Source organism: Bos indicus x Bos taurus, chromosome 20 (assembly GCF_003369695.1).
Source record: "Bos indicus x Bos taurus breed Angus x Brahman F1 hybrid chromosome 20, Bos_hybrid_MaternalHap_v2.0, whole genome shotgun sequence".
Taxonomy (NCBI): domain Eukaryota; kingdom Metazoa; phylum Chordata; class Mammalia; order Artiodactyla; family Bovidae; genus Bos; species Bos indicus x Bos taurus.
The window spans coordinates 21861512-21889402 of record NC_040095.1 but is presented as its reverse complement, the minus strand read 5'-3'; the positions used below and the strand labels follow the sequence as shown (position 1 = coordinate 21889402).

General features: G+C 35.8%; 1 protein-coding gene and 1 long non-coding RNA gene across 3 annotated transcripts in view; both read left to right on the top strand.

The window, feature by feature from the left end:
- Positions 1 to 25668, top strand: part of GPBP1 (GC-rich promoter binding protein 1) — a 65465-nt gene extending 39797 nt beyond the window's left edge. Inside the window, exons 4-13 of one of the 2 annotated variants that reach the window (XM_027520530.1) lie at positions 6741 to 6864; positions 6997 to 7220; positions 8098 to 8164; positions 9210 to 9269; positions 16183 to 16367; positions 16965 to 17105; positions 18908 to 19075; positions 19531 to 19718; positions 22918 to 23020; positions 24699 to 25668. In XM_027520530.1, coding sequence (XP_027376331.1) covers positions 6741 to 6864; positions 6997 to 7220; positions 8098 to 8164; positions 9210 to 9269; positions 16183 to 16367; positions 16965 to 17105; positions 18908 to 19075; positions 19531 to 19718; positions 22918 to 23020; positions 24699 to 24857 — 1419 coding nt within the window. In that variant the 3' untranslated portion in view covers positions 24858 to 25668. The remainder of the gene's footprint in view (positions 1 to 6740; positions 6865 to 6996; positions 7221 to 8097; positions 8165 to 9209; positions 9270 to 16182; positions 16368 to 16964; positions 17106 to 18907; positions 19076 to 19530; positions 19719 to 22917; positions 23021 to 24698) is intronic. The other variant, XM_027520531.1, reaches the window with a different exon arrangement.
- LOC113879229 lies at positions 14218 to 15248 on the top strand. Its single transcript, XR_003507243.1, has 2 exons — positions 14218 to 14868; positions 14919 to 15248. It is a non-coding gene; the product is annotated as an uncharacterized LOC113879229 (long non-coding RNA).
- Positions 25669 to 27891: the final 2223 nt, after the last annotated feature.

Below are 27891 nucleotides of genomic sequence, written 5' to 3'. Positions count from 1 at the left end.
TGTGTGTGTATGTATGTCTGTGTGTGATCTTTAACTGTTTTACATAAAGTTGCATAGTTCTTTTTCAGTCACCCAAGTATTTCTCTCTCTCTCTCTACACACACACACACATGTACCCACCATATTCAATTGCTTTATAGTAGTTGTTCCTTTTTTTTTTTTCTTTCTGTAAAAGTCTTTATTTATTTGGCTGTGCTGGCTCTAAGTTGTGAAATGCAGGATTTTTGGTCTTAGTTGTGGCATGTGTGATCTAGTTCCCTGACCAAGAATGAAACCTGGGTGCCCTGCTTTGGGAGCATGGAGTCTTAGCCACTGGACCACCAGGGAGGTTCCTATTTGTTGCTACCTTAAATGCTATTTTAAAACGCTTTCTTATTAAGTCTTTCTAGCATATATATTGTATCTTGAAGTATTAATGTTGTTGCTAGCAACATTGATTAATTTTTACTTGAATGCTTTTGGAATTTTTAATGTGGAAAATCAATCATTCACAAATAATATCAGTTTTCTTTCTATATTTTCAATCCTGTTTTGTGTTTCTTATTCATATTTTACTATGCTGGCTATATGTCAGAGTCTGAAAGATCTGAAATTTTATCCTGCTTTCAAGATAACTGTAATAAGCTAGCTTGTTACTGTCATGGTGCTGGCAGAAGATGAGACTTCCAGGTCTCATGAGATGAAGTGCATTATTGCCACTATAAAGCCTGCCACCAGATGCAGCCCTGTTGTGACTTGACATTCACTGATAGGGTTTTGATGATAATCTGCAAGCAGTTGATTTATTATGGTCTCTGTGCAGTCAGGAGTCCATACCTTGTGGCTCAGCTGGCAAAGAATCCACCTGCAGTGCGGGGACCTGGGTTTGATCCCTGGGTTGGGAAAATCCCCTGGAGAAGGGAAAGGCTACTCACTCCAGTATTCTGGCCTGGAGAATTCCATGGACTGTATAGTCTGTGGGGTCACAAAGAGTTGGACAGGACTGAGCAACTTTCAGACCTCTCTGCTAATGGTAATCTGTATTTGCAGATGCTCCCCAGTGCTAGCATCACCATCTCAGCTCCACCTCAGATCATTAGGCATTAGATTCTCATAAGGAGTGTGAAACTTAGGTCTGTTCTGTGCATGGTTCGTGGTAGAGTTCACAATCCTATGAGAATTTAATGCTGTCACTGATCTGACAGGAGGTGGAGCTCAGGCAGTAATGTGAATGATGGGGAGCAGCTGTAAATACAGTTGAAGCTTCTCTCACTCACCCACTGCTCACCTGCTTGTGGGTTAGTTCCTTACAAGCCATAGACCTGTAGTGGTCCGTGGCCTGGCGTGTTGGGGACCCTTGTTCCAAGGGATAAGGAGATCATTAATTGTTCTCCTTTGTACCTGTGCTTTCTGGTGTTAAAGATGTTTCTTCTCCCAATTGCTAGGGTTTTTGCTCTCCCTCTATAGCCATGTAATCTGTATGCAGTGTGTCCCATTCCCATAGCTCTAACTTCACTTAAAAACTCTGCTTGTACCTAGATATTTTAATCTAGAGGAACTGGATGTGAGTGGGACAGGGGCATTTTTAAATAATTTTCAGAGACCCCATTTTAAAGATATCTCACCCTCACCTTCGTCTACTTTGGATAGTGTAGGCAGGGACTCTGTGAGAAGTGTACACAAGCAAATGGCTGTTGTCTACATGTCTAGGACCATGCCAGTTCAACAGGAGAATCCAGATGGCCAAACTAGATTTGTTTGAATTTCATTTTGGTTAGCCATCACCCTGTGGGTTGGCCTGGCCTGTAGTTGTTCTTAGGGAAAAGAAAGAAACATTATATCTAGGGATAATCAGAGCAGAATTTTTAGTGTAAGTCTGTTTACTGTCATAACTCTTCCACTTCTGTCATCCTGATTACTACACAAGAAGTGGCCAAGAGGAGATGATCCCCTTTTGGTTATGCTGCATTCATTCATCTTACTAAGATGTGGGAAGAGATGAGGGGTGTAGAGGTATAGTATAAATGGTTCTGAGTTGAATTTTGAGGGGACTGTTAAAATGCTTGTCTATACTTGTGAATAATAGTATGAAACATCCATTGAGTACTTTGAATATTGATTCATTGCAGGATGACCTTTTTGACAAAAGATGCACTGTTTAATGGACTGTTCCTGGTCTGAATATACCCATTACATGAATTAATTTCAGGAGACACAATACTGTGACCAGAGTTAGCCCATCAGACTGCAGCAGTAATAATGTAACCTGAAAAAGTTTCAGTAGTGATATAACTCCGTTGAGGACTCCATGAAGAAGTCAGATCTTTGATGTAGTTCCGTGTGATGTGGTGGTCTTTACAGTGAGACAGATGGACCAGCTTTTGGCAGGAGTCACAAGCTGGCATGCGGTAGAGGTTTCTGCATCAGAAAGATAAAGTCCTTTCTTTTGTAACCAGTCTGTGATAGTGGGTGTGTTCCATGTCTGGTGTGATAATGGGTCTAGGTGGTATGCTGAAGATTTGATCAGCATTCTAATTTCAGTCACTCTCAATGCCATTCACTCTAATCAGATAGCAAGCCTTACTGAATCAACATAAATGACTCAGATTGTCTCAGCAGCAGCTGCAATTTCCCATCATGTGTGACCCCAAGAGATGTTTTTAATTGGCTAGTCTATAGTTTTTCAGTGATAGATGATGAGGCCATTGGCAACAACACAAGAGTTAGAAAAATATAAAATGTCTTGTCCTTAAGAATATCTAAGGCAGGGATCATAGCTTTATTCCATTGAGGTGATTGGCACTTAACCATGTGGTTTTCCAGAGTTGTTGGGGCTGGGTGGCTACTGTGTGTACCAACATCTTTTAACTTAGCTGAACTATCAGTGAACCAGGCTCAGTCATTTAGGGGAACTTTTCTGATTTGAGAGCTTATTGAAACACTGGCTTGTCATGGTGGCAGGAAGGGGAATAAAGTATACTGCAAATTTATGGTTGGCACTTCAAGGGCAAGGCCAGCTGTGTTGTTGAACACATGATTTCCATTTGATCAAGAGCCCTCTTGGGTTCTTTTATTGGTTAGTCCTTAGTTTAAGTTTGCTTTCAGTAAGAGCTCAGCATTATGGCAGGAGCCACATTCTTTTTTTTGGCCGACTAGGGATTGAACACTGAACCTTGGCCATGGCAGTGAAAGCCTGGAATCCTAACCATTAGGCTACCAGGGGAACTCAGTTTTTAAAAGGAGTGTGTACTTGGTGTGTGTGTCAGGCAGATGGTATTGCTGTACTGGAAAATAATCTTTCTGAATACTGCAGAGCCAAGTCTTCAGCCACATATGATTTTATTTTCTTTCCTTCTGGAAGCTGTACTTTTTATTAGACCATTTTGAAGGGGATGGGAATCATCTGTCAACCTGTGACATTTCCTGAATGGGAGAATCTAGAGCATTTTTAGTACAAGCATGTAACGTTAGCACCAACTATAAAACACACTGGTACATTGAATTGGCCTAGTGGCTCCACCTGCAGGATCACTTTAATTTCCCACTCTTACTGCTGAGATTTTTCCAGATTTTTATCAGCCATGTTGGGATACTAGGGTCCATTCCCACCATGGGCACACAGACTAAGGTGTTTGTTTATTTCTTTAAATTAATTTATTTAATTGGAGGCTAATTACTTTACAGTATTCAGTGGTTTTGGCCATACATTGACATGAATCAGCCATGGGTGTACATGTATTCCCCAAACTGAACCCACCTCCCTCCCCATCCCATCCCTCAGGGTCATCCCAATGCTCCAGCCCTGAGCACCCTATCTCAGGCATCAAACCTGGACTGACGATCTATTTCCCTTAAGGTCATATACATGTTTCAATGCTGTTCTCTCAAATCATCCCACCCTCGCCTTCTCCCACAGAGTCCAAGAGTCTGTTCTTTACATCTGTTGTCTCTTTTGCTGTCTCACATATAGGGTCATCGTTACCATCTTTCTAAATTGCACATATATGCGTTAATATACTATATTGATGTTTTTCTTTCTGACTTACTTCACTCTGTATAATAGGCTCCAGTTTCATCCACCTCATTAGAACTGAATCAAATGTATTCTTTTTAATGGCTGAGTAATACTCCCTTGTGTATATGTACCACAGGTTTCTTATCCGTTCGTCTGTCGATGGACATCTAGGTTGCTTCCATGTCCTGGCTATTGTAAATAGTGCTGTGATGAGCATTGGGGTACATGTGTCTCTTTCAATTCTGGTTTCCTCAGTGTGTATGCCCAGCAGTGGGATTGCTGGCTCGTATGGCAGTTCTATTTCCAGTGTTTTAAGGACTCTCCACACTGTTCTCTATAGTGGCTGTACTAGTTTGCATTCCCACCAACAGTGTAAGAGGGTTCCTTTTTCTCTGCACCTTCTCCAGCATTTATTGTTTGTAGACTTTTTGATCGCAGCCATTCTGACTGGCGTGAGATGGTACCTCATTGTGGTTTTGATTTGTATTTCTCTGATAATGAGTGATGTTGAGCATCTTTTCATGTGTTTGTTAGCCATCTGTAGGTCTTCTTTGAAGAAGTGTCTGTTTAGTTCTTTGGCCCATTTTTTGATTGGGTCATTTATTTTTCTGTAACTGAGCTGCATGAGCTGCTTGTATATTTTTGAGATTAATTCTTTGTCAGTTGCTTTGTTTGCTATTATTTTCTCCCATTCTGAAGGCTGTCTTTTCACTTTGCTTATGGTTTCCTTTGTTGTGCAAAAGCTTTTCAGTTTAATTAGGTCCCATTTGTTTATTTTTGCTTTTATTTCCATTACTCTGGGAGGTGGGTCATAGAGGATCTTGCTGTGATTTATGTCAGAGAGTGTTTTGGTTATGTTTTCCTCTAGGAGTTTTATAGTTTCTGGTCTTACATTTAGATCTTTAATCCATTTTGAGTTTATTTTTGTGTATGGTGTTAGAAAGTGTTCTAGTTTCATTCTTTTACAAGTGGTTGACCAGTTTTCCCAGCACCACTTGTTAAAGAGATTGTCTTTTCTCAGTTGTATATTCTTGCCTAGACTAAGGAGTTTAGTATGTATATGCATATCAGAGTTACAGTCTAAGCTTTCAGGACCGCTCATGATTTCTTTAGCATGGAATGTGGGAAAGTTCAGGGTGGAGGGGGAGACTGTTCCTTTGGGGGTTGCATGGGTGGCCTGGAGGCTTTTTTCTTTTGTGGCTTCTCAAGCCAAGATTGGTGTTGATTTCTCTTTTATGTACCTCCTGGCCCCAGGAAACACCCCAGGCTGGGACCTTTCATGCCCCCGTGTACCACAATGCCATGGCTTTGCCCTGTATGGAAAAGTTTGAGTTACTCTTGTGCTTAATGCTGTCTCCCCTCCATGGGAGTGGGTAGGATGGTAACTTGGGTACCTGTGTGTAAGAGAACTATAAGAGTTTGTTTCTTTCTTGCCTTAACTTCTGGCACACACTGACTTTCTTGTTAAAGCAGCTGAGTTTGATGTGGGGAAGAAAGGAGTCAGAAAGTACAAAGAGCACAGAATACATCCACTCCAGAAAGCTAGGCTTTGCATTTTTCTTTGTTTCCAATGTCAGTAGCAGTTTGGCCTTAACAGATTTACTTCTAATATTTTCAGTCTTTCCCAAACTCTCTATTCTCATTGCTGTTCAGCTTTGGTGACCTCTTGACTTCAGCGGCTGAAGCTGTATTGCCTTTCAGATGGGACCCCATCTCATGATAATACATCTCTTCCTTTTACTCAGAGGAGAGTTTCATCATTAAAGCACTATTGGGACTATGTTGTTTCAGTCCTGCCCCTTGCCACTAAACAGTGAGGAACCTTTACTTCTACCCATCATTTGGATGAGAACAATTGTTGCCAGGTCCTGAAGAATCTTATCCTGTGCCCCTGTCTGGCCTAAGAGACCCTACCCTTGTTTTTCTAGAAAGTTTTAGCTTTGAGAGCATGGTATCTTCATCACCATAACTGGTAGGGTTGTGAAGTGTTTGGGTTTTTACCCGACTTAAAAGCTTAGCAAGCCAGGTTGTCACTGTTGTTTCATGGATGCTGGTGGAAGACAGATGAAGGGCTTTGTCCTTCATGCACAGAAGCAGCATGAGGATGAAGCCAGGAGCAGTAGGGGAACTTGCACCAGTAAGTCCCACAGTGGCCATGTGGAGGAGCCTAGTTAAATGTAAAGAGTGTGTGCAGTGTGTTTGTATTAAAACTGAGGAGCTTTTCTGTTTGTCCTGGAGAGAATTGTAGTAATTGTTTTTACAACATTCTTCCTTTGACAGATTTTTTAAAACACTTGTTTTGGGGAAGAGCAGTTTGGAAATAAATCTATAGAGAACTTAAAGTAGAACTGTAGCTTCATTCACCATAATTTTCTGATCTTGAAGAAAACCTTGAGCTATTTAAATCAAAGAATGTGAAATGCACGATACTATGTTTTATTTTAAAAGAAGTGTACTATATTTGTCTTGACGCCTTTACAGTGGCTTTACCTTTAAAGTTTTCTGGTGAATGTAGTTGTTAAACTCTTTAAGAATGGTGCTGTCGTTTATCTTAAGTAGAAAAAATAGATGAACAGTGGAATCCCTCTTATGAGTTTTCAGTTACCAAACACATTGAAATAATTATAAAATATTCTTCTTAACCATTTAAAATTCTTGGGAATTAATTAAGCCAATTTATTACTAGTTTCTAAAGTTAGTCAAATTTTATATGTATGTTTATCTGTATGCTTATACTTTGTTTCAGTCGTCATTGAATTTTGAAAAGCATTCTGAAAACTTTTCATGGACAGAAAATCGTTATGATGTGAACCGCCGACGACACAACTCTTCAGATGGCTTTGATTCTGGTATTGGACGTCCTAATGGAGGTAAGTTGCTGAGAAATAGTAGAGTTTAAGAAGAATTTTGTTCACATTCTTGCAAGAATTGTTTTGATTTTGATTGAGTCTTTAAGAATAACCATCTTTGAGTTTGTAATACTTTGCCATTATTTTTCAAAGGTAACTTTGGAAGGAAAGAAAAAAATGGATGGCGTACACATGGAAGAAATGGTACTGAAAACATAAATCATCGAGGGGGATACCATGGTGGAAGTTCCCGTTCTCGTAGCAGTATTTTCCATTCTGGAAAAAGCCAAGGACTTCATGAAAACAACATACCTGACAGTGAGACAGGGAGGAAAGACGACAAGAGAGAACGCAAGCAGTTTGAGGCTGAGGATTTTGTAAGTTGCTTGTAATTTTAATACGAATGAGGTTTCTACAAGTGCTATTTAAGCATCAAATCTCTCAGGAGATTTTATCAGTACATATCATTTTCTCCAGAGATCACACTTGACAGGTTCAATTATTTTTTAATTTTTATTTATTTATTTTGTTCAGTTGTCTTTAGTCTTTACATTTCGTGAGACTTTCTGTAGATAACTCTTTCCTTCCCCAATCTTCTTCGTTCCTTACATCTACTTATTCCTGTGTCTCACCATGTGGTTTTTTTAAACTTTGGATAAATTTGTCATATTATTCTTCATAGAAGTTTAAATAATTTCCCTTTTCTAAAGAGCAAACATCTACTAAGCTAATCTTAGAGTACACATTCAGCGCTCAACTCAGTTTCCTTTGAATAACCTGAGCATCACTATTTGAAGTAATAAACTTGTACTTTGCTTTGAGTATGAGCTTGTTAACGAAAGCATTCAGTGATGCAAACCTAACAGAAGAATTAAGGAATGGTCTGATTTCCTCTTGTCTGCTCTTAACCTTATGCTAAGAAAGGATGGTTTCTCATAATGATGCAAAGACTGCATTCTCCTACATTTGCTTTCTTCTTTTTTTTAACAGTTTTTCTTCATGTAATTGAGGATGAGGAGAGCATTTAAAGACACTTACCTTGTTTTTTTCAACTTAGCTTGAGTATAGATATTAACCATTTTAATTGTTACAATAAGTAGAAAGTAAGGTTTATGAATAATTAGTGTTTAGTTGTTAAGAGTTCATTATGTCAAATTTGTCAGTATATTCTTGAGATTACTTTTAAAAGGAATTTTTTTCTTAAATAGGATTAGTTTAAACATTTGTTCTTTTTATTCCACCTTTTTTTTCCAGCCATCTCTAAATCCTGAATATGAGAGAGAACCAAATCAGAATAAATCTTTAGCTGCGGGTGTATGGGGTAAGTAATTTTTGATCTATTGTTGAGGGGTATAAAATGTTATTTTTAGGTTTCACATTTGTGTTTTTTAAAATAGTAGGCTAGAATTAAACTTTATCTTTTAAATACCTGTTTTTGATGTGCTAAGCTATAAAAAAAAGGTAGCACTTTAAAAAAACAAGATATTGGGGACAGAAGAAAAGCTTGATTTGGATAATTATACATATTAGTACCATTAAATATATTCAGATATGAGTTTTTTTAAAGTAAGTTAAATGTAATGAATTGATATCATTTGGAGAGCAGCTTGATAATCTGTTGAAACAAAAAATTTACTTTAACTCAATTTATAGTTTTTCAAAGTTGAAAACTTAACTGGAAAGATAAGTACTTTTAATCATAGTGTGCTATAAAAATAATTTTTTTACTTAATGAAAATGGTTCTACATAGACAGTATTAAAAGTAATTGTATAAATTTTGCCTAGAACTAGTCTATGTTTGAAATTATTTGCCTTTTTGGTTGTCAAATCTTGACAGTTTTTCTGGTAATGACTCCCTTTTCTTTAAAACTGCTGAAAGTTTAATTTGATAGCATCTACAGAAGATTAAACTGCACTTAGAGTAACTTAATTAGCTTTTTAGAGATTCAAGTGAAGTTTAAAATAATGGAATAATTTAAAATATGAAGATTTGATATCTGAAAAATAAATTTAATATTTGATACCAAATTCAGAGGCGATGCATCCGCTTTGGAACTTGTACACACGTTCTTGTGTTTTTCTGTTGAAAATAAGCAATTTACCAAAACAAAAGGATCGTGGCTTATGACAGCATAATAGTCCTAATGATAAAGGCATTATTTTAAACTTTGCCACTTCCTGTGCTGTTCTTTATTGTATTTGGGGGTGATATGCTGGGGGAATTATTTTGTTTCTTTTGATCTCCCAATATATTTAAGGGCTTCTTGAGGGTGGGGGTGGGGGTGGTCAGACACTTTTGTTAGAACCATGTGAATGGCATTGTTTTTTCTGTATTGCAAATTAGTATTTCTACCACTCTCCCCAGGCCTACACGCCCAGACACACACATACCCAACCAAAAAAATCTCCCAAGCTCCTCTCTTAGGTATGTTTCCTTATTATTCAGTTTTTCTGGGAACAGCTGATTGCATAAGAATATAGAACCACCTGCAAGGTGTTAAATAAAATCTCTTAAGAAATTAGGAATAATTTGGATTTGATTAAAATGAAAGTAAATAAAATCAAGAATGTTAGTGAGCATTGTCATATAAAACTACCTATAGATACTACTGGTACTGATCCTTGGTTAATAATTTTAGAAATGATTTAGAAATACATTTTTGAAAATATTGAGCATAAAATGTATTAATATAAAGATTTTGGTACTACTGTTTCAGAGTTGGTCTAAGGATTTTGAGCATTAGTTGAAAAGATGTTTAAAAGGACGATGTACTCTTTACTGTGTCTTAGGTAAACTAAAAAGTGTGTCTGCATTAGGAAAAAAAACTGTGACTTGATTAATTGTTAAATTCCCAGTACTTCCCATAGGAATACAATGAAACTTTCACTGTGTTACACTTCACTATTCCTTTCTTAATTTATGCCCTGGGTTCCCAAATATTGTTATCCCCATTGCAACATTTAAAATAGCTTTGTTCCTGAGGAAGACAGAAAATTTTCAGTAGAACTTTTCTAGTGCTACTTCCTTCCAGGTAAGTCAAAATTTAATAATGGAAATGTAATATATATTAAAAAACAAATACCACCAGTTTGTCCCTGGAACTGTCCTTTTGTAAATCAAAAATTGCAAGAGTCTAAACATAATATCCCAATTTAAAAAAATAGTTTGAATGAAGTATTAATAGTTAAGCTGTTTAAACCTGTTGTTAAATATGTTTAATTCTACCTAGAACTTAGTTTTATTGGAAACTCCTTGTAGTTTGTAATTGACTTTTGTAGTGTTTTTATCTTAACCAGGATTACTGTTGCTTGATTCATACTAAATTTATCTCCTATATCTAGCAATTTAAATCTAAAACAAAAAATCAAGGCACTTCATTGTTCCTTTGAGAATTTTAAAATAATTTAGCTGGGTGATTGATTTGAGTAGTGAGAAAGAGAGAAAATGATAAGTGTTTGTATGCAGTTTGAGACATTAGTAACTATCAAATTGACTTGTGTTTTTAGAAGTCCTACTGGCTATTCTGTGTTGACATAATATGTTAGCAACATAGTATTAACAGATCTAACATTTTGTGCTTAAGATACTAAATAATGAAAACCTTTAGTCACTATTAATTAGTTTTGTTGCAACTCAGCATTTACATTTGTGTTTATCCCTTGATAATTTGATGAACTTCCTAATTTTTGCTTGTTTTTGATACAGTACTATGAACTTTATTTGTGTAGCCTTCTAAATTAAAGCAAATTGTTGACCAATTCTTAAAGATGGATTGTTTTCTAGAGAATTCTAATGATACTAGCCACTAACATACAGGTTGAGTGACATGATAACACTAAATGAGGTTTTAGGTCATGAAAACAAGTGAAGTGTTTAAGGTGACTTTGTAAAGGGATTAAGAGAAGGGAATAATCTTTATCAGATTGCTCTATATAAAAGTATTCTGTAGGTAGATTATATATTGGTATGAGTCTATGTTCCTTCAGTGTCTCTGGTGAAAACAGTTGTTAACAGTAAGAGAAAGGTAACTACAACACATGTTCAAAGTTGAGAAGGGAAAATTAAGAGTTTGATTAGATGACTTGACATAAGTAAGAGTTAGAGTTAGAAATAGTGTTCGTCAGTTAAGTTGTTTTTGTTTTAAAAAGCCTGCTCTTTTTCATATGAGTAATGTGGGTACCTTGTTAAAGGAAAGAATATCATGCCCCTTCTTTGACATTATGTTAGTGAAACTCATGTGACTAAAAGTCTCATACTACTGTGAATCAAAATATTTGTACACTATATAAAATATCAAAAATAGCAATATTCAAATAATATCAATCTATAGAAAAATAATCTTTAAAATCTTTTTGTCTTTTAAAATTAGTGTTCAGATGGCTTTATTGCTATGGTACCGATTCTTTGCTTCTGATATTTGTATGTTATTATGTCTTATGTGATTGAGTTTCTTCTTCAAATTAATGTGAAAACAATTAAAATACTATTTATCCTTCACTTGACTACTATTCACACAGTAAAGTTGCCTCTTATATCACTACGAGGAAGCTAAACATAGTAATTGTCATCACTGTGATGAGGGGAAAGGTGGACCCTGACTTAGTAGTGTACACTTTCAAGCCTCCTATTTTGACCATTCAGTATAGACTTACTAGTAGTATTTTAGTTGAGAATCGTATACATTTTGAACTGTTTGACCTAGCCAATACTCTAATCCATTTTCTCCAGTAATATAATATAGTGGTTAAGTGCATTATCAGATAGTTCTGGGTGCTAACATTAGGTCTTTTACTTTTTAATTATTTAGACTTTGGGAAGGTTACTTAATCTCAGTGAATTTTCTTGTCTCTGAGATGAGGATGGAGCACTATGCTAATACTAATGAGAAAAGCATTGTTAATATTAAGTTGTCTATTAAATTGGTATCCTTGATCATGTTAACAGCTGTTTAATATGAGTTAGCTAATTAAGTTCAAATCTATTAAGTGAGGAAGATTCTTATAGATTTACGAAAAGATGAAAAGTGATAGATTCAAAAATAAAAGTGAAAACTGACTCAGAATATAAGCCAACTGTATGGAGAGCATGAAAACAGAAAAGAGAATAAGGAATTGAGATGTCAGCTCTGACTTATGCGTGTGGCCAACTTACTTTGTATTATACATGGCAGTGTTTTAATCCTAATTTTTCTTCAAAAGATTGAGCCTCTCCCCTCCACTATTGGCTTTGTATTTAAGGAACAAAACTTACTACAACATTCAAAGATACTGGGAGAGCATGAAATAACAAGATGATAAAACAATATTTAAAGCCAGGTATCATCAGATTACAGTTGTTGGTGAGGATAGAAGGAAGTAATGAAATGAAAATCCACAACTCATATTTGCCTTTAGGTATTTTGAAGGCAATTTGAATATTTGCTTTATATGAGCTTGATAAGTAAGCATATATGATTTATAGAAGGAAGTCACCGAAGTCACTAATTCTTCTTTATAAGTGTTAATGTCTTTCATCAATGCATAAATTTTCTCTTTAAAAAAAAATGAGCAGTTTGAATCTTTTTCAGGAAGTTTACCAGTTGATAAAGTGAAGAAAATATAGAAGGAGTTATTGGATACTGTTTGAATCCAACAGATTCAGCACCTAGCTCAGAAGGTTCATGTCAGGAGAATTTGTAGAGATAATCTATGAATAGATAAACCAGTTTATAAGTAATAGAAATGATGCAGATTTAAGTTACTAGTGCTGCCATCACCTTTGCTATTGTTTAGATGTGATATTACCATCAAGAACCAGCTTTCCCATTCTTCCTGTTTCCCTTCTTCCTTCCCTCTCCCCCTCCCTCAGACCTCTTCCCCACTCGTCTTTTTGGCTCCTGTGTTCTTGTATTGATGTTTAACACATTAATTTGAGCGCTTATCAAAAAGTAGGGATTCTGAAGTCCGAATTCTCAATTTTGGTCAGCTAGTCTCATGATACCAGCAGTTCAATAACCAGCATCTGCTGCTCTTGGAGAGTCTCCCAGAGCAGCAGGGAAGGCTGGTGGGAATTGCCTGCAGCTCACCCTGAGGACACAGACACTGGTGGCACACACAGTTGGGAACACTTCACCAGGTGAACACCTCTGCTGGCGGCCGCCATGCCATCCTGGCCCATCAGACTAAGGACACATTTCTTGTTAAGCAGGCAGGTTTATGTAGTGTGTTCAGCATAGATATATATGATATAGGTTAGTCTTTATTTTGTTTATTTCTGTTGTAATTTTTCTCATCTTCTATACTCTTGTGGTTGTTCAGTTTAAATTTTAGGTTTAAAATTCTTCAAAAAGACACCTTTAATTTGAAATACAGTTACCTATTACAGTGGAGATTGTATATGACTTTTCTGGACATTTTTCTTTAAAGAGACCATTTCACTGTAACTCTGAGACAAGAACTGTTGTTTTTCATTTTATAGATGAGATTAACTAGTGATGTTGGAGCAGGTATCAAAATTCTGTAAATCTGGTACAAAAGCACATGGTCTTAATTTCTATACTATTTGAATATGAATGCTTAGTAAGTAAATCAGCACTGTGTCTGCTTTCTTTTTCCTCCCAGTCCCTTTCATCATCTTTTAGGTACATTTATTATCTTTTACTTTACTACCTCGTCTGTGATTGATTTCTTAGGCTTCATCTTTCTTTGTAGGATTTCCTTTCATTCTTTGCACCAAAGACCTCTTTGAGGAAACTGTGAAAGTATTTCTTAGGTATCTAGAAATCCAGTTTTAGGAAAGGTGAACTTTGTATTCAGAAATTATATTGAGGCTTAATCATCCCTGCGTGCTTATCTGTTCTCTTCTGTCTTCTATTTTTGATCAGTGATGACTTATGTACAAAAATATTATTTCTTATCTTGTATCCTCAGCCTTCAATGTGAAATCATTTACTTCTGCCTAAAGTGCATTGTTTAGGATTTGCTTTAGTAAAGATTTTACTTTAGTAGATTTACTTTACTTTTCTTGGTGATTAACTTTTGTCTGAAAAGATTTCATTTCCTCCTTTTGCTTTATATGGCATTTCCAAGTCCCACTCTACAATCCAGTTTCCACTCTAGAGCGGAAATTAGTCTCCTCCTCAGCTGTTGAGTTTCTTTGTGCACACACTAAGCTGAAGTTTCTTTACTTTATTTACTCTCTAGAAATATGGGTTGATATCATTCATTGCTGAGGAACCTCCTCCTGTTCTTTATTGCTGTATTTGTTTACTCCCGCATAGTTTGGGGGGCTTCCTGGTAGCTCAGATGGTAAAGAATCTGCCTGCAGGCAATGCAGGAGACCTGGGTTAAATCTCTGGGTCGGGAAGATCCCCTGGAGAAGGGAATGGCAACTCACTCCAGTATTCTTGCCTGGAGAATCCCATGGACAGATGAACCTGGCGGGCTACAGTCCTTGGGGTTGCAAAGAGTCAGATGTGACTGAGCGACTAACACTCATTATGGTAATTTTAACATAAGGATCTAAAAGGGAAGGAAGATAAACTTGTGTGCTTAATTGACGATATTGGAATAGAAGTCTTTGCCAGTCATATATGAACTTATTGTGGTGCACAGATAAGACCACCTCCTACTTCAGCACTTGGATTTTTCTGAGATCAGACCTTAGAGACTTAGATTTTTTGCATTTCCCAGCATCAGTCAGTCATCCCTCAGATTCTTGAGGTTCATTAACTTAGATTTTGAGTACTAGACTGTTAAGATTTTCTCTTATATTCTAATTTAAAGAATTGGTAATTTCAGGAGTCTTTTTATTATTTTATTTATGGTGTCACCTTCTGCTTACCAGAAGTAATCGTAAAACTTAAAATTGTTCAGCACTATTTCTAATGTTCTTCATTGGATCTCTGTGTAAGAACATTATTCTTCATTTTCGTTTTGACTTCAGTGTGTTAGTTTTTCAGAAAAACTATATATTGGCGATGTAATTAGTGTCCTTGTGTGCCTGAAAATATTTTTCTTAGCCTTCATATCTTGGGCCTTTGTAGGTAGCTGAGAAGTTGGAATGTTTGCCCTAGTAGATAAACTTTCAGTGTAGGTAGCTGAGAAGTTGGAATGTTTGCCCTAGTAGATAAACTTTCAGTGTTTAACTTTCAGAAAGATGAATCTTTTCTCAGTTGCTTTAGGTTCTTGGGTGGTATGTTTTTTCATTTGTTTGCTTGTTTTTGCTATACCACAGGGCTTGTGCAGTGAAAGCACTGAGTGCTAACCATTGGACCACCAGGGAATTCTCAGGTTCTTTTATTTTTTTAGCATTACAATAAATGAACTACTTTATTAGCTCTATAGTTTGAAGATTTAAGTTTCAGAGGGACTTTGAGAATGCCTCTGTATCCCTAGTAGTCCTTGTTTAGTTTCTGAGATAAATCAGTAGAAAGTTTGTTTGATGTAGGCCATCATTATGTACATATGTATTACTCACTGTTTCATAGGATCATATCTTAAACTAATTTTAATTTACATTTCCTGCAGTTTTGTTTCCAGTTAATTCTTTTCTTCAAAACTCTTCAGTGGCGAAACTGATGGCTTTCAGAGTATTTCTGTAGGCAGAAAGACATGTCACTGCCATTGTTGGGAACGTGCTCATTGTAACACCTGTTTAATTACACATTAACTGTTTGGTTACACATTAACTGATTAAACTCTAGAAGTTATATTTCATATTTTAGCAAATTCAGTTGTCTTGAGAAAATCTTTCTAGTATAATCTTCAGAAGCAAAGATTGAGTTGGATCCCCTACAGCTTGCACAATGCCTTCAGTTTAGTTTGGATGGCTAGTAAATATTTGAATGAATTGGTATTGTGAAAACATAGTTCCCTTTTTCATTCGTCATAAATTAAGCAGGAATTTAGAAATAGAGGGACTGTAGATCCTTTCTTATTGGTAGTAATTTTATGAATGAAATAAAAAGAATTAGGAAAACTCTTTTCAAAATAGAAAAGAGGAAAATGTATCTTGTATTTCAAGTCTTAAGAGCTTGTTAGGATGAAATTTATAATCTAAAAATATACTCAAATGTAATTAATTTTGGCTTGGTCATAGCATTCTAGGCTACTATCTAACTGAATTCATCTCTGAATGTTAGTTGACATTGCTCAGTTCCTTGCTGTGGTCTGATGATTGTTGAAGCTTTATTTCTCAAGCAAGGATATAATTCATACTTACATAGCTTAGTCATTTTATCCAAGAAGCAGCTGTTATTTTTAAATATAGTAAAGTTTGGAATATGCTTTTCTTTGGTGATTTAATTTTATGCTAAAATCTAAACTGTATAACTGTTGCTCGTGCTTTATTTATACAGAATATCCCCCGAATCCTAAATCTAGAACTCAAAGGATGCTGGTCATTAAGAAAGGTAATACAAAAGACTTACAACTATCTGGATTCCCAGTAGTAGGAAATCTTCAGTCACAGCCAGTTAAGAATGGGACTGGTCCAAGTGTTTATAAAGGCTTAGTTCCTAAACCTGCTGCTCCACCTACAAAAGTAAGTTCTAAATTGTTTAACATGCAAGTTACAGGTTGATATCAACTGAGTTACTTTGGCCAAATGTTGAAAAATTCACATCAAAGTGGGGAGGGTATTGATGGGCTGCTGATTTCTCAGTGGAAAGTGTTGGGCCATTGTGTATCCTTAATTATCTTTTAAGTGGTTTGTGTGTTTGTCTGTGTATGTTTTCTTGTTTTAGTAGTCAGTAGTAAATGAAATCTGTAAATACGTGTTTGCCAGATGGGTCTGTGATATATTTGCTTAATAATGGTATAAAATGCTGTCCTTCATCTTCAGTTTTAGGCTTTTGAAACTCTCACTTGTGTTGGTATTAGGCAAAGGAAACCTAACTTAAGGTTTATAAAAGTTGGAAAAAAGGCAAGGTAGTTAAATGTTTTATCTGAATACCAGATTTTGATTTTATTTGTTTAAAAAAAAGAGAGAACCATGTAGAAATGATTAAGATACAAAATAATTGTTTTTTTAAGTCATATTTAGTCATCTTTATTTTATAGTTATTCATTTTGTTCTCTCTTTCCTCTATGTAATCTGTTTAGATACACATTAATTAATGTTTGTGTGTTTTTTCTTTAGCCTACACAATGGAAAAGCCAAACTAAAGAAAATAAAGTTGGGACTTCTTTCCCTCATGAGTCTACATACGGTGTTGGCAACTTTAATGCTTTTAAATCAACTGCCAAGAATTTTAGTCCATCAACAACTTCAGTGAAAGAGGTATGGCATTTAATGAAAAGTAGTCCTGAGAAGCCAAACGTATCTCAATCATGGTAATTTAATTAACAGTGAACAAAAGGCATAGATTCATTGAACAAATTCATTAAAGTAAGAGACTTTAGTTCTTCTAGAATTCAGATACTTCTCTCTGTTTGCTAACTAATTTTGCAATTTAAGGAGGATAATTTAAAAAATTTCTAACACAACGTCCAAATAACCTAAAGTATAGAAAATTCTATGGTAAAATAAACATGTGTAACCCATTAACCAGAAGGAGTTTTTAAATTATTTATTTTTGGTTCTGCTGGGTCTTACTGCTGTACAGGCTTTTCTTGAGTTTTGACAAGCGGGGGATACTCTCTAGTTGCAGTGCCTGGGTTTCCCTTGTGGAGCACGTGCTCTAGGGTGCTTAGGCATCAGTGTTTGCAGCATGTGGGCTCAGTAGTTGGAACTCCTGGGCTCTTGAACACAGGCTCAATAGTTGTGGTGCACACGTGTCGTTGCTCCTCGGCATGTGGAATCTTCTAGATCGGGGTGGAACCCGTGTCTCCTGCTAAGTCTGTGTCCAACTCTTCATGACCCCATAGATGTAGCCCACCAGACTCCTCTGTCCATGGGATTTCCCAGGCAAGGATATTGGAGTGGTTTGCCATTTCCTTTTCCAGGGGATCTTAACCAACCCAGAGATCGAACCCACGTCTCCTGCTTGGCAGGTGGGTTCTTTACCACTGAGCTACCAGGGAAGCCCCAGAAAGAGTAATTTTTAAGAAAAGAATTATGAAAACAGATGTTTTTACTTTTGTCATAAAGTTATGCTATGATGTAGGATTAAACCTTGACTAAAAAATCAGGATTTATATACTCTTCTTTTGGGGATTATGGACATTTTATTAGTATCAACACTCAGGATGGAGAGGAGGAAGAAGAGAGAAAGATGTATATTTACTGACTTTGAATACTTAATAGCTTACACATTTCTTTCTCATTTGGCCAGCTTTCTGAAACTTTTAGATGAGGGACTTTCCTGACCAGTTCAGGGACGAAAGACACTTGTGACTATATTGTAATAACTGAGATTGTTCTGGGTACTATAATGGAATATTATAACCCCTCATTGACTAGTTCTCAGTCATAGAATTTTAGAGCTATGCTAGAAGGACCCACATTACCAGCTGGTTAATTGTGGCTTCAATTCATTATAGTCTGCAGATGTTATTGCTAAGTTAAGCATTTTGATGTATTCCCAAGGCTTAAAATTCCTGTGACACAGAATTCCAACATTCTCTTTCCTTCTGTATTCCACTCTCAATATATGAAAAATAAAAGGACTCCAATACAAGTCCCTTTACCACGCTCCTCTGCTCTTCCACAAAACTTCCCTTGTGAAATTCTATATGATAAACCCTTAGTGTACCTGTGCATAAATAATTATACTAGTTCGTTTTGGAAACTATTATTAGAACCTTCGAACTCTGTGGAACACAGTTTTTAAAACTGCTTTTTAAAAAATATATATAAAAATATTTAACAATTTCAGGATCCATTTTATAAAATAGTATTTAAAACTCCTAATTTAGAATCATAGGTCTTAGTATTATCAGACTTTGTTTCTCAGATAAGAAAGATTTTATATTTAGTCATTCAGTGCGATAGATTAAAAATAACAAGGATAGTAGAAAATACAATTTAAAATCAATTTTGTATATTGTGAAGAAAGTGAAATAGAAAGTCATTATAGTTGTGAAATTTATGTTGATATTAGTTCTCTATGTATTTATCAACATTCTAAATTTTTTTCTTAGTGTAATCGCTCAAATTCTTCTTCACCTGTTGACAAACTTAATCAGCAGCCTCGTCTAACCAAACTGACACGAATGCGCACAGATAAAAAGAGTGAGTTTTTGAAAGCATTGAAAAGGGACAGAGTGGAAGAGGAACATGAAGATGAAAGCCATGTAGGCTCAGAAAAGGTAATTGAACGTGTAGTGTAATTCTTGGGCTTGACATTAGCATGTCATTGGAATAGTTGGACAGATATTATTTAGGATCTTTGAATATTTTCATATTGATGAAAGCAAGGCCTAGTTAGCTATTTGCATAAATAATGAATTCCTTTCTTAATAGATTTTTCTTACTCTAGTTGATGTGCAAAAATGAAATTTAAAAGATTGCTGTTCATATTTGTATTTTTGGTTTTCCCCATCTTGCCTGCCTTTGTCCTTTTAATTTTTGGTTGAATAAATGTGAATACTTGAAGTTAGTAAGTTGCCTTCACAACTTAGTTTTACATCTTACGAAACTGTTTTCTACATGATTATATAAACATTACAGTTATGTTTTATCCATGAAAATCTAACCAGGATCTATTAAAGTTTCCTTTTTTAATAACTATTCTCTAATTTTTTTTTAACTCTTCGAAAATCAGGATGACGACTCATTTAATTTGCATAACAGCAATAGTACTCACCAAGAAAGGGATATAAACCGAAACTTCGATGAAAATGAAATTCCACAAGAGAATGGCAATGCCTCAGTAATTTCCCAACAGATCATTCGGTCTTCAGCCTTCCCACAGACTGATGTTCTTTCTAGTTCACTTGAAGCAGAACACAGGTCAGTGTTTTTACATTTTTCTCTACCCAAACTTTTGATTTTACATGGCAAATTGATTTTTTTTTAACAACTTCATTGAGATATAATTTATATACACTCTTAATTTTTTTACTCGGTTCATTAATTTTGGGTATATTTGAAGTTATGTAGCTGTCACCACAGTCTAATTTCAGAACATTTCTTTCACTCCATAAAGAAACCCCTGCTCATTTACAGTTACACCTCATTGTTACTCTCTTTCCTGGGTAACCACCCGTCTACTTTCAGTAATACTTTCAAGGTTCATCCATATTGTAATGTGTTTCTCTGAAAATTGAGTGCTATTTATTTTCCATGGCTTCAGATTTTCTGTAAATCTCTTGGCGGGGAGCGAGGGGGAGGGCTGTGGGATATGTTTCCGGACCTGGGATTGAACCCAGCCCACAATAGTGAAAGCGTTAATCCTAACCACTAGACCACTAGGGACCTCCCTGTAAACTTTCTTAAGTTACATACATATTTAAGTACTCATGTTGCTTGATTTAAAAAGTTAGGTATCAGTGATACAGTTCTCATGGATGACTTTTTTTGTTCAAATGCGTAAATTAAAATTTAAAATGAAATAGTTTGACATATATATTACTAGTTATTACCAAGTTTCAGTATATCATCAAAATATTGAGGATAGTTTCAACATCAGAGAGGTAATTGTTACCTTGTCTAAGTACCAAATGATTTAATAGAAATGAGTGCCAGAAAAATTCAAAGGGATTTGGGGTTAGATAGCATTATGGCTTGAGTACCAGTTAGAAAGTTTTAATTGGGACCTAAATTAAATCTTAAAGGCTGAGACAATACAGGCAAGGGTACTGGGTAGTCATTTTTAAATGGGGGTATGAAAGGATGTTTAGAATAGAATACATGCATGGTTTGTTTTAGGGGTGATGTATAGCATAACTTGACAAGAGTGTGGAGTCCTAAATTGAGTTAGAGATACATTGCAAAGACAGGGTCTTAGAGATCTAGTCAAACTCTGAATGCTTTAGATGAAGGAGGAGCTCTGTCTTATACCTAGTTTTTGATAGAGTAGGATTTGTGACCCAGGTCTTCCACTTCTAGTGCTGTGCTTTCTCTAATGTAAGGAATTTGAATTTGTGGTCATTGTGTGTTACGGAGTTTGCTCTTTTAGGAATTGGGGAGCTGTTGAAAATATTTGGCAGAGGATGGTAATTGTGAAAGTGGTATTAGAGTGATTTGATAATAGTTTGAAAGAGAATGAGAAGAAATGCTAATGAAAAGGGACAGTGCAGATCACTGTTATGATCTGTTCCTAAGTGTGGGTTTAGTCCAGAGGCCACAGAGTTTGGTGCAGTGTATATTAACTTGGGAGGCAGAAAACCAGAATTCTGCTTCTTTGCTATCAAGTAGGCAAAATTTTTTACTTACATGATCATGGTTCTTGATCTGTAAAATGTGGGTATAGTGTGGTGGTGTTCAGTTGCCAAGTCATGTCCAAGTTCACAACCCCATGGACTGCAGCACTCCTTGTCCTTCACTGTCTCCTGGAGTTTGCTCAAACTCATGTCCATTGAGTCAGTGATGCTATCCAGCCATCTCATCGTCTGGTGCCCCTTCTCCTGCTTTCACTCTTTCCCAGCATCAGGCAGGGTCTTTTCTAATGAGTTGGCTGTTCGCATCAGGTAGCCAAAGTATTAGAGCTTTAGCAGTAGTCCTTCCAATGAGTATTCAGGGTTGATTTCCTTTAAGATTGACTGGCTTGATCTCCTTGCTCTCCAAGGGACTCTCAAGAGCATTATCTAGCACCACAATTTGAAGGCATTGATTCTTTACCACTCTGCCTTTATCGTCCAGCTCTCAAATCCATGCATGACTACCGGAAGGACCCTAATCTTGACTATATGGACCTTATCAGCAAAGTGATGTCTTTGCTTTTTACTGTACTATCTACGTTTGTCATAGCTTTCCTGCCAAGAAGCAATTGTCTTTTAATTTTATGGCTGCAGTCACCGTCCACAGTGATCTTATAGCCCAAGAAGAGGAAATCTGTTATTGCTTCCACCTTTTCCCCCTTCTATTTACCATGAAGTGATGGGACCAGATGCCACGATCTTAATTCTTGTAATACTGAGTTTTAAGCCTGCTTTTTCACTCTCCTTTACCCTCATCAAGAGGTTCTTTAGTTCTTCTTCGCTTTCTGCCATTATCATTCGCATATCTGAGGTTGTTGCTATGTCTCCTGGCAGTCTTGATTCTAGCTTGTAACTCGTCCAGCCCGCCATTTCGCATGATGTTCTCTGTGTATAAGTTAAATAGACAGGATGGCGATAAACAGCCTTATTGTACTCCTTTCTTAATCCTGAACCAGTCAGTTGTTCCATAAAAAGGTTGTAACTGTTGCTTCTTGACCTGGATACAGGTTTCTCAAGAAACAGGTAAGATGGTCTGGTATTCCCATCTCTTTTAAGAGTTTTCTACAGTTTGTGATGCTCCACATAGTCAAAGGCTTTAGGTGAAATTGTGGGTATATTTCAAGTCTCTGAGCACTGATTTTTTATGAGATTGTTTGACAGTGTGTAAAGATCTACAGAGTAGTCAGTTTGTGACAGGTTCAGTTTGAAAAATGAGTTAGGTATAAAAAGGAGTAAAACAAGTGCTTAAGGGATGTAATTATTAAAAAAAAAAAACAAAAAAAAAGCAGAAGTAGAAAACCTAATGAATAGCTAAGAACATGATGAACTGTAGTGGCCCTAAAGAAAATGGGGAGGTGTATTGCTTCTACTTTTAGTGTAAGAATTTAGCAAATTTTCTTCAGTTTTTATCCTAAAGAACCTTTTGCAGGTTTCCAGCCTTAGAGAACCTCTTACACCAAAGATAAAGTAATTAGGCATTTCATTCTAATCTGATTATTTAAAAGTTTATTGGGCATAATCTTACCTATTCATTTTCAGAAAGATATTTAAAGCATAAACCCTAACATCTTTTGTGTGGACTTTGTATAATGGATCATATTTTCTTGCACAAAATATAAAATATAAAAAATGGATCATATTTTCTTGCATATAATGGATCATATTTTCTTGCACATAACATCTTTTGTGTGGACTTTGTATAATGGATCATATTTTCTTGCACATAATATAAAATATGGACTTAATTTGGGTGAAATTCTAAATTAAATGTATTCATTTCCCCTTTCCAGATTGTTAAAGGAGATGGGTTGGCAAGAAGACAGTGAAAATGATGAAACATGTGCACCCTTAACTGAGGATGAAATGAGAGAATTCCAGGTTATTAGTGAACAGGTAAGAACTGAATCATGTAAGCTCACTTTAAAAATAGCCCTTCCTTAATCAGAACAACATATAACTAAGCATTTTTAAGGGGTAAGATAGTTTTATTTAGGGATTTGTTGAGCATCACATTATAGGTCAGATTTGCCTTTGTTTTAAATAGGTCTTCAAGGCTAATTTCTTTAAATCCATGGATCCACAGTACTTAGAAATTAGTGTAAAGAATGTGTCTGATTTATCATTTTCCAGGCATTTAAAAAATGACTTGGTGATAAGTAGAAAACAACAGTAGCTTTCTCAAATGTAATTTCACTTTTATCCTTTTCTTGGCACAGGAATTTTGATATCCTATAACATCTTATATATATTTTAATGTCTGCATAGTTGCTTTTTTGCAACTATGTTGTTTAGTTGCTAAGTCGTGTCTGACTCTTGACCCAGTGAACTATAGCCGTTCTGGCTCCTCTGTCCATGGGATTTCCCAGGCAATAATATAGGAGTGGGTTCCCATTTCCTTCTCCAGGTCATCTTCCCAACCCAGGGATCAAACCTGATCTGCTGTGTTGCCAGGTGAATTCTGTACCAGTGAGCCACCAGGGAGTGTTTCTTAGATGTATGGTAGAGTTGAGGGAAATCTAAGGGAGTTTTTCAAAATTTTTTTCAAATCCATTATACTTTTTGAAAATAGTTCTGGTCATACAGAAGTGATTTTCAAGTATTATTAATGTTAATAATCTTCCAAACACTTTTCACATGCTTTGAATGAAATTTTTGAGGAAATTAGTTATATTAGTAGATTCATCATCCTAAAAAAAATTTGTGCCAAAATGCAAATAGCATAAATTTTACCATTTAGATCATTTTTAAGCATACAGTTCTGTGGCATTTAGCTACATTCACATTGTTATGCAGATATTACCACCACTCACCTCCAGAGCTCTTTTCATTTTGTAAAATTGAACGTCTGTACCTATTAAACCGTAACTCCATTCCTTGTTGCTCCCAACCCTTGGAAACAACCACTCTGCTTTCTGTCTCTATGAATTTGACTGCCTTAGCCCCTTATGTAAGTGAAATCATGCAGTATTTGTCCTTTTGTGACTGGCTTATTTTACTTAGCAGAATATCTTCAGGATTCATCCATGTTGTAGCATGGGTCAATCAGAATATCTTTTTTCCGAGACACAATAATCCATTATATGTGTATGTACCACATTTTGTTTATCCATTCGTCCGTTGATGGACACTTGATGTGCTTCCACCTTTTGGCTGTTGTAAATAATGCTGTGTGAATATGGGTGTATAGATATCTATCTACATGGCTATAGGTTGATAAGTAGTGTCTCTTTCTCTGTCTCTGTCTCTCTCTCTCTATACACACACACACACCCCCACCCACCCACCCACCCCAAAACATTAGAATATATATGTGTATATATATAAATGGTTTGGTATGCTGTAAATGCAGCTCTCCCAAGAGTAGTGATTTATTCCTAGGAAATATTTTGTTATATTGGTTTGATCTATAATTACCTATATAGCTAGTTTTTCAGAAATGATACCATAATCTGTGGAGTTCTATTTACCTTTACTGTGTTCTTGATTATGTTTAATTACTAGAGGATTCTTAGTTTGTAGTAACTCTTGGAGGATAATTTATTTATTCAGTTTATTTTTGTTGATATTTTAGTTACAGAAGAATGGTCTGAGGAAAAATGGTATTTTGAAAAATGGCCTGATCTGTGACTTCAAGTTTGGACCCTGGAAAAACAGCACTTTCAAACCCACTATTGAGAATGACGACACAGAGACAAGTAGCAGTGACACATCAGATGACGACGATGTGTGAAGGATTTCCTAACAGCTTTAGAAATTTTAGTGTGATACATCTCTCATACAGTTTGGGGTGAATTGTAAAAACGAAGAACTATAATTTATGTAGTAAAATACCCCATTAGAAGATGATTTTTTGGGGGACTTCAATATGAAGAAAACCAAGAATGTTGTGTTGGGCTGTGTTGAACATTATTTCTTTGTAAATGAATGTTGTAGAAATGAGGACTTTGGTTGATCCAACATTGACTTTCTTCATCACTGCAGCATTTCTCTGACTAGCAATGTGACGATGTAACAAATGAGAGTTTCTCATTTAATAATAAAAAAATTGTGTAATGTTTTGCAAAGCTTCTGTCTTAAAATGTCCAGGTCTTAAGAAAAAAGGCAGCTTACACTGTTCTGCTTGCAGAGTCATATCTTTTCGTACAATGGAAATCCTCAAGTCCACTTTGTGTGGCGCTGTCCCCAGCCTTCCCCCTCGTCAAAAAAGGACAATGTAGCATGTTGGCTAAAACTGGAGCAAAGTGCACTAAAACGTTAATTTCCTGAACTCAACTGTTGTGCTAGTCACGTTTTAAAACATAAATTGCTCTTTAGCCATTTGTAGTTCAGTAAATATAACAGGAAAGACTTGCCACACTTTCTTCCAAATTTAAGGAGGTGATTTTCAAGAGCTTTATTTGGGTATGTTGTAAGACCAGGATTTTCAGAGTTGATGGAAAAGAGTCTGTGGGAAAACTTATTTTGATAAATTATTACACATGCAGAAAACTGATCACACTGACTGGATCTGTCCACATGGAAAATAAACTGGATTTTCAGAATATTGTCGTTCTCTGTAGTGTTCAAGATATTGGTCTCTAAACACATTGTGGTTTATTCACTTTTTAAAACAAAGTTATACTTTATTTCTTTATGGTGATTACTTTTGAGTTTAGAAAAAGAAAACTACTTAAAATAGCCCTTTTATTATCAACTGCTTAACAAGTTTATTAAATGAATGGTAAAAAAAAAAAGACACTTTATTTTTCATTTGCACATTAATTATAGAATTTTCTCTTTACTGCTCACTGTAAGAGTAATTTTGTTCTCCTTTTTTTAGTATTTTTGACTCTTCTAATTTTGTTTACCCACATTTGCTTTTAGCTTCTTCCATCCCATTTCCATGTTTAAATATATTCTGATTGTAAAGAGCGTAATCTGAAAGCAAAAATGTTTAACATCCTCAAGATGTCTTCTCAGAAAGCTGCAGTGTTTTTGCTGTTTTCCATTTTAGAAATCCTGTGCAGGATCCCCAGCTTTCACCAGAAGCCAGATTTTTTGGTTCACATTGAGACTGCTGGTGATGGGGAAATTGAAACAAAACACAAGTTTCACCCCCACAAAACTTCTGAGGATGGATTAAAGTGGATATTAGTATTAAATATATCTTAAAATTTATCTTTTATAATAGGCTTTTATTATATAATATGCCATAAATCAGTCTAATCACTTAAAGTGAATGGTAGCATTAGCTACAGTGAAACTGAAACAAAGCTTTGTCAGTATCGAATGTTTTTGGAACCCTTAGATTGCACTGTTTGGTTTATGGCTTAATTTATCAGATGCAAGTTGTATTTGCTAACACAAGCTCGAAGGGATCTGAAAAATGTGGTTTATGTTTGAAATTAATTTATTGTTTTCTAAATAGCTTTTTGAAAAGATTCTATAATTTTCAATTTTTTGTCGTTTTCTGCTTTCTGATAATTTTGCCTTAAGTCTCATTTTTCAGCAGTTACTGTTTATTGTGCATTCACATATTGTGATATTGAATGTTTCCATTGTGGTAAGATACAATGGTATGGTTATTCTGTGTATTTAATGATAGCATTAACCAGTTTGGCTACGGAGTAGATGGAGCCATATGGATGTATTTTATTTTGATAGAATGTTTAAAGCATAGCATGATTTAAACTTGCTTTTGAAATATGGGCAGCTGGTAGAGTTTGGACTATATTGTTTGAAAGGGAACCCGTGAGTATTATGGAAACTAGTTAAATTGTACATCTAGTGTGAAATTGTCAAACCCAGGACATGGAGGCCTGGGGGGAAAAGTTACTGCTTTTAATTGCTTCAAACTGTTTCTCTGTGGTAAGTTCTTTTTTACAACCACTTTATTGTGGTATAAATTGACATAAACTACATATTTAAAGCATATAGTTTATCTTTGCCTTGTGGAAACCATTGCTGGAGTCAGGGTACTGAATATATATGTCACGCTGAGAAGTTTTATGTTTCCTCCATTGTAATCTTCCCCTTTTACTACTACTACTACCCCCTCTTCCCAGCCTTTTTTTAATGAGCAAAATTCTTACGGTAATGGATTTTAAATAGCATTTCCAAAACTGTATCTTGTCTTATATTCAGGATTAGGGTAACTTATTTCCATAAATACATTTTTATTAAAGTTGAAATGAATATAGAAATGTTGAGCTAAAAAAAATCAGATTTGAAAGCATCAGGTATACCTTATTAAAATACAGTATGTTGAAGGGCTTGGTATCTATAAACATTTCAGATTTCTTGGCTAGTGTTTGTACTCTTGTTAGAATAAGATTACATAAGCATTTTAAAATTACTTAAGGATAAGTTTAAATACTAATGTCCTAAATGTCCTAATGTCACTCAGTCGTGTCTGACTTTGCGACCCCATGAACCGCAACACGCCAGGCCTCCCTGTCCATCACCAACTCCCGGAGCCCACCGAAACCCATGTCCATTGAGTCAGTGATGCCATCCAACCGTCTCATCCTCTGTCGTCCCCTTCTCCTGCCTTCAGTCTTTCCCAACGTCAGGGTCTTTACAAATGAGTCAGCTCTTCACATCAGGTGGCCAAAATATTGGAGTTTCAGCTTCAACATCACTTCTTCTAATGAACACCCGGGCCTGGGTGGACTGGTTGGCTCTTCTTGCAGTCCAAGGGACTCTCAAGAGTCTTCTACAACACCACAGTTCAGAAGCATCACTTCTTTTGCGCTTAGCTTTCTTCACAGTCCCAACTCTCACAT